Below are 13,775 nucleotides of genomic sequence, written 5' to 3'. Positions count from 1 at the left end.
AGATGTTTTCAGAATTCACCATGAAGCATGTTTCTTTTACAAGTGTCACACTGTGCTTACGTTTTCATTAGTGTGCTAAACATACATAGTGCTTAAGCTGAATGATAGTGTTGGTTTTAGTGCCCTTCTGGAAGACATCTTATGTAAACTAAGGAAAGTGTAATTTGTAGTTCTGTATCTCCAGTGCAGTTAGTTTTTCATCATAATCTTCCAGTCATTAGTTAGAAAGCTGACCCCACGAAACGATAGACATTGTTATTACTGGAGCTATTTAGTCTAGAAAAGAGGAGACAAAGGGGGGGATCTCATTAATATTTACAAATATCTAAATAGTGGGTGTCAGGAGATTGAGACATCATTTTTTTCTCTTGTATCTAGCAGCAGGACAAAGGCTAATGGGATAAAGGTGGAACACAAAAAGTTCCTTTGCAACATAAGGAAAAACTATTTTACTGTTGAGGTGAGGGAGCCCTGGCACAGGCTGCCCAGTGAGGGTGTGGAGTCTCCTTCCTTGGAGGTCTTCAAGACCCACCTGGACATGTTTCTGTGTGACCTGATCTAGGTGAACCTGCTTCTGCAGGGGGGATGGACTAGATGATCTCTAAAGGTCTCTTCCAACCCACACCATTCTATGATCCTATGATTCTAAGTTTTAAGGTAGAACTGTGTGTGACATGAAATCAACTCTTAAGGTTTAATTTTACTTTACATAGGATATTACAACATTTCTCCAAAGATCTGAAGAAGTGCACTCAACTGATGGAGAACCACCAGACGTGAAGACACCAAAACATGAGAAATAGTTTCTTCATGATCATTAATTTTTTTTTTTTTTTAAGTTTGTAAGAAATGTGTCTCCCTTTCAAGGAAAAGGATTATTTGTTTATTCTGGTGAGAGCAAAATCCCATTGCAATTACACATTTCATGTTACTTGAAATTAAAAAAAATAAAAAGAAAACAATAAAAAAGCAAGGTAGACTGTGGTTAGCTCATATTTAATAATCTGTTGATATTTCCAAATAAAATTAAACCAGTTTCAGAACTTAAAGAGAGATTAAAGTGCATTCATTAATAATTGATATAAGAACAGAGTATGTCCAGGTCTTCTAAGTGAGCTAATTTATCTGGTGATCATTTTTAGTATGTGTAATTTTTAATGAATGAAATTATGTAATCAGTTATTTTTTAAAAACATATTGCAATTCTTAGCTAATAAGTAAATGAAAACACAATTTTCCCTAAGATCAGGATAAAGTACCAAATGGATGTCAAGTACAGGAAAATGGAGTGCTTGTTGACAGAGGAGATGACAGATCTTTTTTCTCCAACCTTTTTATTTTGAATCTTGGAGTGCAGCTCAGCTCTGCTACCACCCACTAAAAGACTACAGACTCTTCCTTCAGTGCAGCACAATGCACAGCCCAAGCGTGTGGGTGGCATAGGTTGCTGCTCTCCAGTAACCTCCTTCCCATCCCCCTGCACTGAGCAGGCCCCAAGTGAAGCAGCAATGTCGGTGCTACACCATTTGTGGTTCAACTTTTAGTTCTACACATAATGCTAGTAGTCACTAGAATCCACAATGGGATTCCACACAGCTGTTTTCAGTAATCAACTAAAGGTCCCTTTTCCATTGGCACAGCGTATTCAAGGTCACAGTGTACTCCAGGCACACGATGCAGGTTTTCACTAGAGTATATTTCTCTAGACACCTCAGTGGCACACAATGGCACGCAGTGGATTCTGCCTTTAAGCAGAGTCTTGGTGAAACACTCTCCTTGTCTACTGCTCAAGTGCTTGGGTTTTTTTCTATATTCAGTCTAACTCTTACTGGATTTCCCGGAAGATGTTCCCAAGTAGTCTTGAAAGAAATTCTCTTGTTAATAGGAAGTTCATATTTCCTTGCAGTTTTATTTGAGTTTTCCGCTCTCTTGTGGCCAATGATGGCTAACTATAAGAAGATATAAGTTCCATGATAGATATTAATGGAACTTTTAAACATAAATTTTAGAACACAATTCGTGTCTTATTCTGGAATTCAACTGTGATGTCTAATAAATTCTCATTTTTCAGTGCTTTTCATTCTTCTGATCTACAGTTTCAGGTTTTCTGAAGATTGAACGTTAGCAAGTAGGTAACTGTAATTATATTAAGTCAGTATACCTCCTAATTTGCAATTTGTCAGCTGCGTAAGATATTTGCAAACCTTCTAAGTTCTGTATAGTCTTTCTAGCTTAGAAACATAAATAAATACCTCCAAGAAACCCACCTATATCTGAACATTGCTCTGTCACTCTGGGGGCACTTTTTTTCTGTATATTTGGCTGTACCCTAGTAACAGCTAGACAAAACATTTAAAGCTTCCTTTCCCTGATTTGATTCAGCAAAGTACTCAAACATACGATGCTCTCTAAGAATATGGATAGTGCTGTTGAAGTCAACTAACTCATAAGGAACCACTAGCCTTCACCCCTTCTTGAGAAATGATATCTGCACAGAATACTTAAACATTTTTAATGTATCTTTCTTACTTTTTAGCCAGATATGCATGACACAGTATGCATAATATTTGTGGATGTTCCTCATGAGTGGCTGCTTGAGGTATAAGACAATTATGTATCAAAAAAGCAATAGGAGCATAGAAAACAGAGAAATGAGCATAATTATACTTAGACCATGACTAGCAGACCTACCTGCAAGATATGTTCTGTTTTCTGTTGTGATAAATAATAGATAGTTTCCCAGATTTTTAGAACTTGCTGATGTCAATAGTGGCCCCTTTGTTGATTAAAGACAGTCAAATTTTGAAAGGAAAGTTTGTAGTCTAGCAGTAGCAGATCAAAGCATCTATATGTGATGTACAAAGCTCAGAATAGAACCCAGTAAGCTTATCACTTCAGGCAAATAATGTTGTGTCTCTTCTCTCCACATATTTTGTTCTAACCACACCGGCACATTGTAGCTAAGAACTATCTTAGAAACAGATGTAACTTTGTTGTGCCCCCGCAAACCATGCTAAAACCTCAACATCCTTGTTTTACTTGTCACAACAGACTTTAGGATGCATACAAATTAATCTGCTTTGTTACCAGAATAATTTATTCACATAGCACATTGAACTTGGTCAAAATTTCATCACCAAAAGTCTTGAAACATTACAGGTATACATTCTTAAAAGATTTTGGCTTTTTTCTTCTTATGTGAAAATATTGCATGGATAGGAAAATATTACAATGCAGTACTCTGCATTTTGCATGTTTTGGAATCTTTAATTTTTTACTTCTGTTGCATCTTTAGTTTCATCAATAAAAGCCAGCTTTAATTACTGTGTTAAATTCTGACCACACATGGGAATTCTCTGTTTGAAAATGAAAAAGTATTGTTTTCAGAAAGGCTTACCTACAGTCTGCAAACCTGAATGAGGTAAAATGGGAAGTCAGCTACTGGAAATCACAAATTACTGTTTGGATAAGATTCTTCAAATGTTCTCCCTTTGAGATACACGCTGTACATATTTTACCTACAGCCCAGAACAGAATATAAAGTCATTACTGCTAAAGTTTAAAATGGTGCAAATAGTGAGGCAATGTCAAATAGTAAAAACTGAACTCGATTGCACAGTGAAGTGTGAAACTACACATATTTCTCTGCAGAAAAAGTAAAGGCATCATTTAAAAAGCAAAGGATGTATGCCCTAAAAATAGCAACTTATTTATGTTAACGGTTACTATGTGAGCATAATTAGTAGTTATTCTGTAGGCTTGGGGTTCCCAGCCTAATGCTGGGGCCTAGACACAAAAGATGCACTTGTATTTCTTGTCAGTGAATGCTGTATAGATTTGCATTGAGATTTGACAGTGGAGTTACAGTTACCTTATATTCAGTTTTCATATCTATGCTTCAAGCAGGATGTTGGAAATGGGAAAATGTTCAGAGAAGAACCAAAAGAATGACAGGAAATCACGTCTTGTACCCGAAAATTCAAGGAACTCATGCTTCTTGCTTGATCAAAGGAAAACTTAATGGAGGTTCAGATACCAGTTTACAAGAATCCATGTAAGTCACCATCAGTGTGGTAGACAAAGACCACAGGATTCAATGGTTGGGATGTTAGGCTTCAAAGTAACACAGATTTTTAACAGAGAACTATTGAAGTAACTTGCTAAAAGTTGAGACAATTTCTTTGTCACAGAGTTGCAAAATCAAGGTAGGTAATTCTTTTAGCTATAATTTGTGATGAGAACTGAAATAAGAAATAGTTGTACTTTGTACATTAAAATACATCATTAAAAACAAAACCTGAAAAATTAGTTTGGCTTTCAGTTAATTGTGTTCAATGGTTTTGATCCTGTTTTCACAAAGTGCTATCTTCTAATGTTGTATTTCTTCTGCTCCTTAACCTCACTGGCTTTACTTTAGAAAAGAAGAAAGGGGTTTATAGTAACAATATTCTTATCATAATTAAAATAATTTGTATTCCATCTGTGAAAAAAATGTTCTTTCAAAAAATCCAACAAACCAAAATGTACAGCTGAATTAGGATATCTCCTACACTTCTATCGACTCTCATAAAACCTCTCTGCATAGATCAAACTCAAGATTTCATTCTATAAAGAAGTCAGACTCCATGCTAGTCTGTTTCAGGGATGTGAGCCATTCCTTCACAAAAGTAGAATGCCTCCAGGCACATCCCTTAGAGAGCAGCATCTCCTATATAAAGATTAAAAATTTCCCAAGTAACCAGAACACTTCAAAATAGGCTATTCCTTTTCACTTTAAATTGTGGCTATGTGACGTCACATTGTCACCATAATAGCAAAAAAAGTTCCTCAATCTGCAATGTGGTCCATGCCTCAAAATTTCCACTGAAAGTGAGGTTCAGACATGGTTTCTTTTAGTTTTCTTCGTAAGTGAAACAAGCCATTTGTGAAAAACTTCCCTAGCTATGCTGCATATTCTTAATGCATAAAGGCTGATGAAAAACTCTCAAAACTCCTCAAAGAAGCACAGAACAAGAGATACAACCATGCTGTGCAAACTTATTTGAAATATTGTAGTTACAAAATTAAAAGCAATCAGAACATTCAAAAATATGTGATATTATTTCATCACTACAAATTGCTTACCATAGCTTTTGTTACCTCTAACAACTTCTGTAACAAATACTCTCATTTGTAAACAGAAAAGCAGTTTTATTTCATTCCCCACTTTAAAAAATTTCCTTGACAGAGGGAATTTATTTACTTTTTTAATTTATGAGGTGTAACGAAGATTCTGCAGTTTGACATCTTATTATAAGACATCCCTTGAATTGAAAGAGATGCAGAAGGCTGCCTTTTTGGAGAAAATAACCTCTTGCAATGATAAACACTGAGGTGTTTACAGCTGGGGAGCAACTGTGCTGAAAAGAACATGGGGATCTTGGTAGACAGCAAGATGAACATGAGATGGCAGCGTGCCCTGGCAGCAGAGAAAAGCAACATCTTGGCATGTATGAACAGGAACATAGCAAGTAGATTGAGAAAAGTTATTATTCTCCAGCAAGCAGCACTCATCATGTGTAGAATTTGTGTCTGGTTTCAGGCCTCCCATTATAAGGGAGACATTGCCAATTATTCTACCATCTTATAATTTTCAATTCTACCACACAAAATCATTAATGTCATTGATGTAATACAAGCACAACTAAATGGCTTTTAGTAACTAGTTGATGAGAGGTAAAACATGATGAGAGGAATGAAAAAGTAATCTCATTACTGAGATCAAAAAGTATGACTCCAGCTATCTCCAGGTAGCACTATTGTTGAGCAGAAATTGTATCTCTCACTGTCACTTCTTAAGGTGTGCTAGATTTCAGCCTTGGCTTTGCCATATGTACATTGTGCACTTTATCATTGATTTACACCCAGTAGTTGATTCAGTAGAGTTACAACAAAAAAAAAAAACAGAAATAAAACATAATTACCTTCCTTTAGTTTGGAAACATTCATGTTGTAAAGGTAACCATAGGGGAACTTCCTGACCTTTGAATATTCTATTCTTCATTTAAAGTTTCTCTGAAATGTTTTGAATTTTGCTTCCTTTGTCTTCTGTAGTCACTTTACATTCAAAATTTCTCACTGTTATGGCTTCAGCAGAAATGTCTTTAAACATCCTTACACTTCAAATAGCAGAACTTTGACCTAGTAGCTCAAGGCTTGACAAGGCTCGTTACGTCACACTTGTGCTACGTGAGTGTATCAAGACTGTAAATGATTGTCTGTATATCAAGAAAAACCTGTACTTATCTCACCCTATAAATGTCATACCTGTCAATTGAAAACCAGCAGTAGTACCTGTCACTAACAAAGACCGTGCCTAGGCCTATCGCATAGTCCAACTTAGGCAAAGACTTCCTCTTTGTTATTTTTGTCATGTCAGTGGTTCTCCTTTTCTTTGTTTCCAAGAGGTGTGTGTGTATGTACAAGTATCTATCATATTATAGCTATCATAGATAGGTTTAGGAGCAGGTCTAGATCATAGTTGATCCTGTGGAAATGTTTCTACTATAGAAATCACAATTATGTCAGTGTAGAACTTTTATTGGATGTTTGTAATTTGTTTGTAGAAATAACAGTACGTACAAAAATCAAATCATCGTTGCCAGTATTTTAAAAACTGGATGTGCTGAAATCACCTGGAACTTAAGGTCCTGTGTACTCAGGGCTAGATTAAGCACATCAGAAAACTTTGCAGTATCACGACAGCTGAAGTTCAAATAGTACATGTTGCAATTGATTTAGTGTCATGTTTTCCTTTTTGGCTTCATAATGATTAATAGTGACACAACGAAACCAGTGGTTTTTTAAACTGGGCATGTCATTCACAATGCTTCTGTGAGGAAGCCTAAAAGGGAAGAAGTCTTGTGGTTAGGGTTCTGTAATAAGTATCTGTCTCTTTGTCAAATGAAGTGTAAAACTGAGGTGTTGAAGCTGGCTGCAAATAGTCAATTAGCTGGTTCTGGCACTGGAGTCTTGCTAAAACTGAGGCTTGTAATTGTAGTGCTGTGACTAAACCTGAAGCAGCTGAACTTCGTCCTGCATTCTGTTGTGTGCATATATATCCTTGAGACAAAAACCAGTTTTCTGTTAAATGTCTCTTATCTTTTCTGTTCTTCTGTTGGCCAAGGGAGCAGGAAATTGAAGGTTTCAGCTTTATTCCATGTCAACAGGATCTCAAAGAAAACAAACTTTTTTCTTTGTTTCTTAAGATTAACATTAAGCTCCTCAGGGTTTCTGCTTAACACTTTTAGCAACAATTACCTTTTACTTTAAAATAAATATCTTTTCAGCACCTTAGCCTCTTTCACTTTTTTCTCCCTGCCACTTCCTTTAAAATTTGTTGAATTAGGTGAAGATTAGCACATGGCATATTTTTCACTGCTACTTCTCTGAATTACATAGGCTACTCAATAATCAGCACAGCTTTATCTTCTTCTCAACCAGAGTACCCTGGTTTGATCTTTTTTCAGTCTGGTGCTAAGGAAAAAGAGAAAAATCGCTCTGTTACCTGATTGTAACCTCAAGTATTTAAAATGCAAGACTCCTTAAAAGATCCAAAGCTGAGCAAAGGAAGGGCTATGGTGGCTTCTCAGAAACAGATGAATTAGAAGCAAGAAAGAGGTTTCTTCTTCTCTGCCACTACCCACATCTGAACATACAAACAACAAAAACAATGGTAAGGTAAGGAACAAAATGAGGACAAAATAAAAAAGAAAAAAAGAAAAAAAGAGCTGGTACTCAGATAAAATCAAAGATTGTTTCCTACCATCAGTTTGTTTTGGAGCATTTATAGGGTGAATTTTTGTCTCTACTGAAATCAATGGAGTATTTGTTACTGATTTTAAACTAAGACAAATTTTCTTCTGTAGATTTTACCCTTGATTGTAAGAAACTTCATTCTAAAGTTCCCACCAAAAAGAGCAGTAATCTTTTGTGATTATTTTTTAGAAAAGTGTCCATTTATGATTGCTATAGAGTAGGAGATAGAAAGTGCAGAACAATAGACACCAATTTGTTCTAACAATTACTCTCATTTTAAAAAATGTGCACCTCTTGTTCAGGTTGAATTCTAGTTTCATGCCCCAGTGCCTTGGATTTTGTTCTGCTTTATGTTCTAAGCTGAAAAGCTTTTTTTTTTTTTTCTTTTGGAAACTAGATACAATGACCAAATTTTTCTTACTCTTTCATTTATAGAGGAAAAATAAAGTGAAGTACTGATTTCTCTCTCCCTATGTCTGTGTAGATTTTCTTCTATATTGCTGAATTTGCATTTTTGAGCCAAGGATCCCAGCACTGGGTCAGACTTTAAAGTTTAATTTGTGTTAAGTCTACTTAGAAGTCAGGTATTATTATAGTATTCATAATTCTCCTCCCATGTTCTACCTCTTCAATAAATTGCTAACAAAGCTTTCTGGTGTGTTTTTAAAGTAGTAAAGGCCAAATATAAACAAATATTTTATACAAAAGTTTAAAACTCAACTCTCCCTTAGAAAATTAGTGAGACCAGCTATGCTCTTGAACTTGCGGTGGGATGTGGGAGATGTGCTGCTTTTAGTATTTCTGTTAAAATACACAAAGACACAAACTCACTATTTAATCAATATTCTTAGCAATTGACTACAGAAAACACATGGCATTCTTTACATGATGGCAAAATACTTAATGTGCAAAAGCAATTTAATTCATTGCCAGTGAGTATTACAGCTGATCTTGACTGCATCTGTGCTCTTGGAGGCTTAATTACAAAACAGTGAGCTCACCTCTGTGTTTGTTAGTTTTATATATGCAAGGGTTTGCAAATTCTTATATTAGACCAAGTAGAATTAGATTCATTTGATGAGAGTTTCATGACATTTTGGAAAAAAAAAGAGTTAATTTCTATTACAATCGTAAAAGCTTTTGCACATTTAGTTTGTCTGCATGTAAGTGATGCCATGTTTTCTGTAGTAAACTGGTAGGAATGTTGATCTCCTAGCACGTTCATAGATTTGTAAGCTAAAAGACTTACACATGTCAGCACTAAATGTCTTTATAGTGCATTAGTGAAGATATTTTGCAGCTGCAAGATATTAAGTCAACCTTATTCTAGTAGAGACACGTTAATCAATAAAGGAACATACAGTGTAACATAAAACCCAATAAGCAGAGCTTACACTCAGATTATTTAAAGAAACAAAAGCATTGTGTTTAAGGGCTTAATAAGAGAAGAACCTGTATATCTAAAAAAAATTGAAATATATGTTCTTATATTGCTTCTCCGTAGCCAAAACAATGCGTGAGCATGAAAAGTGTGAAAAGGAAGCACTTAGAAAGACTAGAATGCATGTTGTGACATTAAAGATGAAAAAAGTGTAGGTTTTATATTGCTGCCTTTTCTGTGCAAGCAGAGGATATATTGTAGAATTCCCATGAAGATTTTCATTTGCTTGCAATCGCATTCATCCAGACATACAGTGGAAATAAACAGGTTAACGGTATTGGAGGAGGAGATACATAACTACATAGCTTAGGGAAAGTTACATTACTGGTATGTTTTCTCACTTCTATTTGCAAGGGCCAAATGTAGGCCCATCTGAAACCAAAGGTGATGTAATTTCAAATTGCTCTTTCTTTCTCAGTTAATATTTTGACAAATTTTGTGTCTCCTGTTCTAGAGGCATATTTTGATAAGCAGAACACTGTGAGGTGACATAATCTGACCTGAGTAGGTTACACTTCTAACACACAGATACAAGCTGACCTAATTTAAATGCATTACTGTGGTTAAAAGGTCCTTACATTAAATTCTCATGCTTCTGTAAAAGTGAAGCGTTTTGGAAACTTCTCAGATGGAAAAAGCAAATGAAACTAATGTTTCAGTAATTGCTGTAGCAGCAGTGACTCAGATATAATAATTAACATATTTAGTTTAACCCACATTTTAACCATTTGAAATATCCTCAGGAAATTCCATATTAGGCCAGGATTTTCCCCAATACCTGAAAAAAAGTCAGGAACCCTTTGTCAGACTGCTGAAACAGTAGAGGACGTCTGCTTCCTGTCCATGATCTTGTTTGGGTTTCAAATACAGAGTCAATAGCATTAATTAGGAATGTATTTTTTCTCCGTAAATTCTTGTCTCCACACAGTCAGAGGCTCTGTAACTGACTCAGGAAGGGAAGGGGAAATTGCAACCAACTATTAAGTTTTTCCATTTTCACCTGTGAGAAGTAAAGCTTCAAAAGACAGATTTCTTTCAGACTGTAGAGTGCTGATCTATGAGAAACATGCAGACCACAATCATTCATTCCCAACACATACAACCAGCAGCAGGCTGTCTGCATGCTAGTGGCTCATTAGATAAAACAGTGCTAGCACATAAACCACAGGCAAAAGTGTCATGTCGCACCCACACCTAAATGAACCACTCGTACATCTTTAGGGTAAATAAGAAGTCTACATTGGTCAATACTTTTTTTTCAGAAACACCTTATTTTTACACAACAAAACAGTCTATTAGGTCATGAGTTTAAAAAAGAAAACATGTAATGAAACATGGTGAAGTGTTTGAGGACTTGAGAAAGGCCAATGTCACGCCAGTCTTTAAAAAAGGGCAAGAAGGATGACCTGGGAAACTATAGCCAGGAGGCTCACCTCCATCCCTGGAAAAGTGATGGAACAACTCATCCTGAATGTTATCACTGAACATATGAAGGATAAGATGGTTATCGGGGCAGTCAACATGGCTTCACCAAGGGGAAATCCTGTCTGACCAACCTGATATCCTTCTATGAGTGCATAACCAGCTGGCTACATGAGGGGAGAGCAGCGGATGTCATCTACCTTGACTTCAGCAAGGCTTTTGACACTGTCTCCCATAACATCCTCATCAGAAAGCTCAGGCAGTGTGGCTTGGATGAGTGGACAGTGAGGTGGATGGAGAGCTGGCTGAATGACAGAGCCCAGAGGGTGGTGATCCATGGCACAGAATCGAGTTGGAGGCCTGTGGCCAGTGGAGTTCCACAGGGATTGGTTCTGGGGCCAGTCTTGTTCAACATCTTCATCAATGACCTGGATGAGGGGACAGAGTGTACCCTCAGCAAGTTGGCTAATGATACCAAACTGGGAGGACTGGCTGAGGCTGTGATGCCATTCAGTGGGATCGAGACCGGCTTGAGAGTTGGGCAGAGAGGAACCTCCTGAGGTTCAACAAGGACACGTGCAGAGTTCTGCATCTGGGAAGGAACAAGCCCACATACCACCACAGGCTGGGGCTCGAACTGCTGAAGAGCAGCTCTGTGGAGAGAGACCTGGGAGTCTTGATTGATAATAAGCTAAATATGAGCCAACAATGTGCCCTCATGGACAAGGCAGCCAATGGCATCCTGGGATGCATCAAGAAGAGTGTGGTCAGCAGGTCAAGGGAGGTTCTGCTCCCCCTCTCCTCTGCCCTGGTGAGGCCTCATCTGGAGTCCTGTGTCCAGTTCTGGGCTCCTCAGCTCAAGAGGGACAGGAAAGTGCTGGAGAGAGTCCAGCACAGGGCTACCAAGATGATCAGGGGAACGGAACATCTTTCATACACGGAAAGGCTGCAGGAGCTGGGGCTGTTTAGTCTGGAGAAGAGGAGACTGTTAATCTTATTAACATTTATAAATATATAAAGGATGGGTGACAGGAGACTGGGACATCCCTTTTTTTCTATAGTAGCTAGCAACAGGACAAGGGCTAATGGGATGAAGGTGGAACACAAAAAGTTCCACTTAAATATAAGAAAAAACTATTTCACTGTTCAGGTGAGGGAGCCCTGGCACAGGCTGCCCAGAGGGGTTGTGGAGGCTCCTTCCTTGGAGGTCTTCAAGACCCGCCTGGACATGTTCCTGTGTGACCTGATCTAGGTGAACCTGCTTCTGCAGGGGTGTTGTACTAGATAATCTCTAAAGGTCCCTTCCAACCCCTACCATTCTATGATTCTATGGTAATATGGTTTTATGTATATCTTTGAAGCTGGGAAATGCAGTATAAGAATAGAGTTTTAATTAATCAGTTGGAAATCGTCATCTGAAATAACTGGTGTAGAATATCTTTTCTGATGTAGTAAATTCTTGCAGCTGATTTGAAGGCACTAGATTTTTGTGGCTTTGTAGCAGATGAAGTGCTTTACATGACAAACATTGTTAGCAGAGCTGTTAAATGTATCTCTATATGTAGTTGTTGACAAGACTATTTTCACATATTTTTGAAAAAACTTAGCCCCTTTCATCTTTGCCAGGCGTTCACAAACTGATCCAAAGATGTGGCAATGTACTTGTGATTCATAAACATTGTTTTGATTTTCTGGCTATACCTATCAGTCCTGTGCATTTTTAGCAATTTGCATGAAAAACTCAAATTACTGTAACATTCCTATTTATATGGGGTGATAAAATGGAAGGGAAATGAGCAACAGGTATCCCAGTTCATACATTAATAATAATTGTTCTCTTCACATCCAAGTACAGATGTTTGTAGCAACTAAACTAAAAAGCAATTTTCAAACGGTTGGATAAAGCTAATATCACTCCTACAACTTCGTGTTAATAGTACATGAAGAGAGGTGGAAAGCTAAATGGAGGAGCTGGTGAGAGCAACCCTTGTCTCAGTGGCATCTATGACAAAATTCCACTGATATAGGAAGCCCCCACACTCACTGCAGTGCTCCTCAGCCTCTGAGCATAGCAAGCAACATTTATAGACCACCAACAAACCAGTTATCAAATCTACCTCACTTTCCAAAATCTCTGTTCTGAGTGAGGCTTTCTAGCTCAACTGACTAACTGGTTCAGATCACTTACAATGATTTCACTTTCCACAGTCACCGGTGCTCTTGCTTTTCTGTTGCTAGCTGTGGTTGAACCGTCTATTTCATCAGCACTGTGTTCTTACCTTGGAACAGAGAACTTCAGATGTTCCATGCTTCATTTAATTAGCACATTAGTAAGAACACTTTAAGAGTATTCAGGGCTATAACAGACTTCTAAAGATGTAAGTATTGGCTCTGCTATGTAAACAGGAAAACATAGTTTTTTGATAGCTTCCTATCTGAACACCATTTGCTTGTTTGTGTGTGCCTACAAGTCAATTGTCAGGAAACTTCAAGATTCTGCATGTGTTTGTTAAAATACTTCTCCTGTGACAGTGTAAACTACTGTTAGATAGAAAAGGTGCCTGGTACAGATTCAGTGTACCTATACAGGACCCAAAGCTGCTTATTTGTGGAAGAGACAGAACGTGCCCATGTCCTGTTCTGGTTGACTCTGTATTTCCCACTATACATCCCATGCTACTGTGCTTGGCCACTTAGTTATATACAGAGTTCACATCATGGTTTGACATGAGTGAACAATTTTAGAGAAAATGCAGCTGACATAAAAGCACAAACCAAAATTTCTCAAGAGTAAGAAGTCACTTTTTGATTTGTATAGCCTTTCTGTGGTTTCAGAGAGGAGTATAAATTAAAGGTTTTAGTATGACTTTCTAAGTATAAAATCGTGGTTCATAATGTAACACTGTGGGTGGCTAGAAGCCTGACTATCCCAGACTCAATTTCACAGCTACCATGAATTCACTGAAAATGCAGATTTATTCACTTAGTGCCTTCAGCTACTGATTGCCACTAATGAGGTTGCCTTCATTAAATCTCCAGTAAGACGGAAATACCAAGTAGTTTAAGCCATGAAGCTGTGTTAAAATGTTGGTGCTTTTTCCAATCTGCATTCCTA

General features: G+C 37.4%; 1 protein-coding gene across 1 annotated transcript in view; it reads left to right on the top strand.

Moving 5' to 3' along the window:
* Positions 1 to 803, top strand: part of SPEF2 (sperm flagellar 2) — an 86,293-nt gene extending 85,490 nt beyond the window's left edge. The window contains exon 36 of the mRNA XM_062018836.1: positions 714 to 803. Within this exon, the coding sequence (XP_061874820.1) occupies positions 714 to 803 (90 nt within the window). The remainder of the gene's footprint in view (positions 1 to 713) is intronic.
* The last annotated feature ends 12,972 nt before the right edge of the window (positions 804 to 13,775 follow it).

Source organism: Colius striatus, chromosome Z (assembly GCF_028858725.1).
Source record: "Colius striatus isolate bColStr4 chromosome Z, bColStr4.1.hap1, whole genome shotgun sequence".
NCBI lineage: Eukaryota > Metazoa > Chordata > Aves > Coliiformes > Coliidae > Colius > Colius striatus.
The sequence above is the reverse complement of the archived record's forward strand: the minus strand, read 5'-3'. Positions and strand labels throughout refer to the sequence as shown.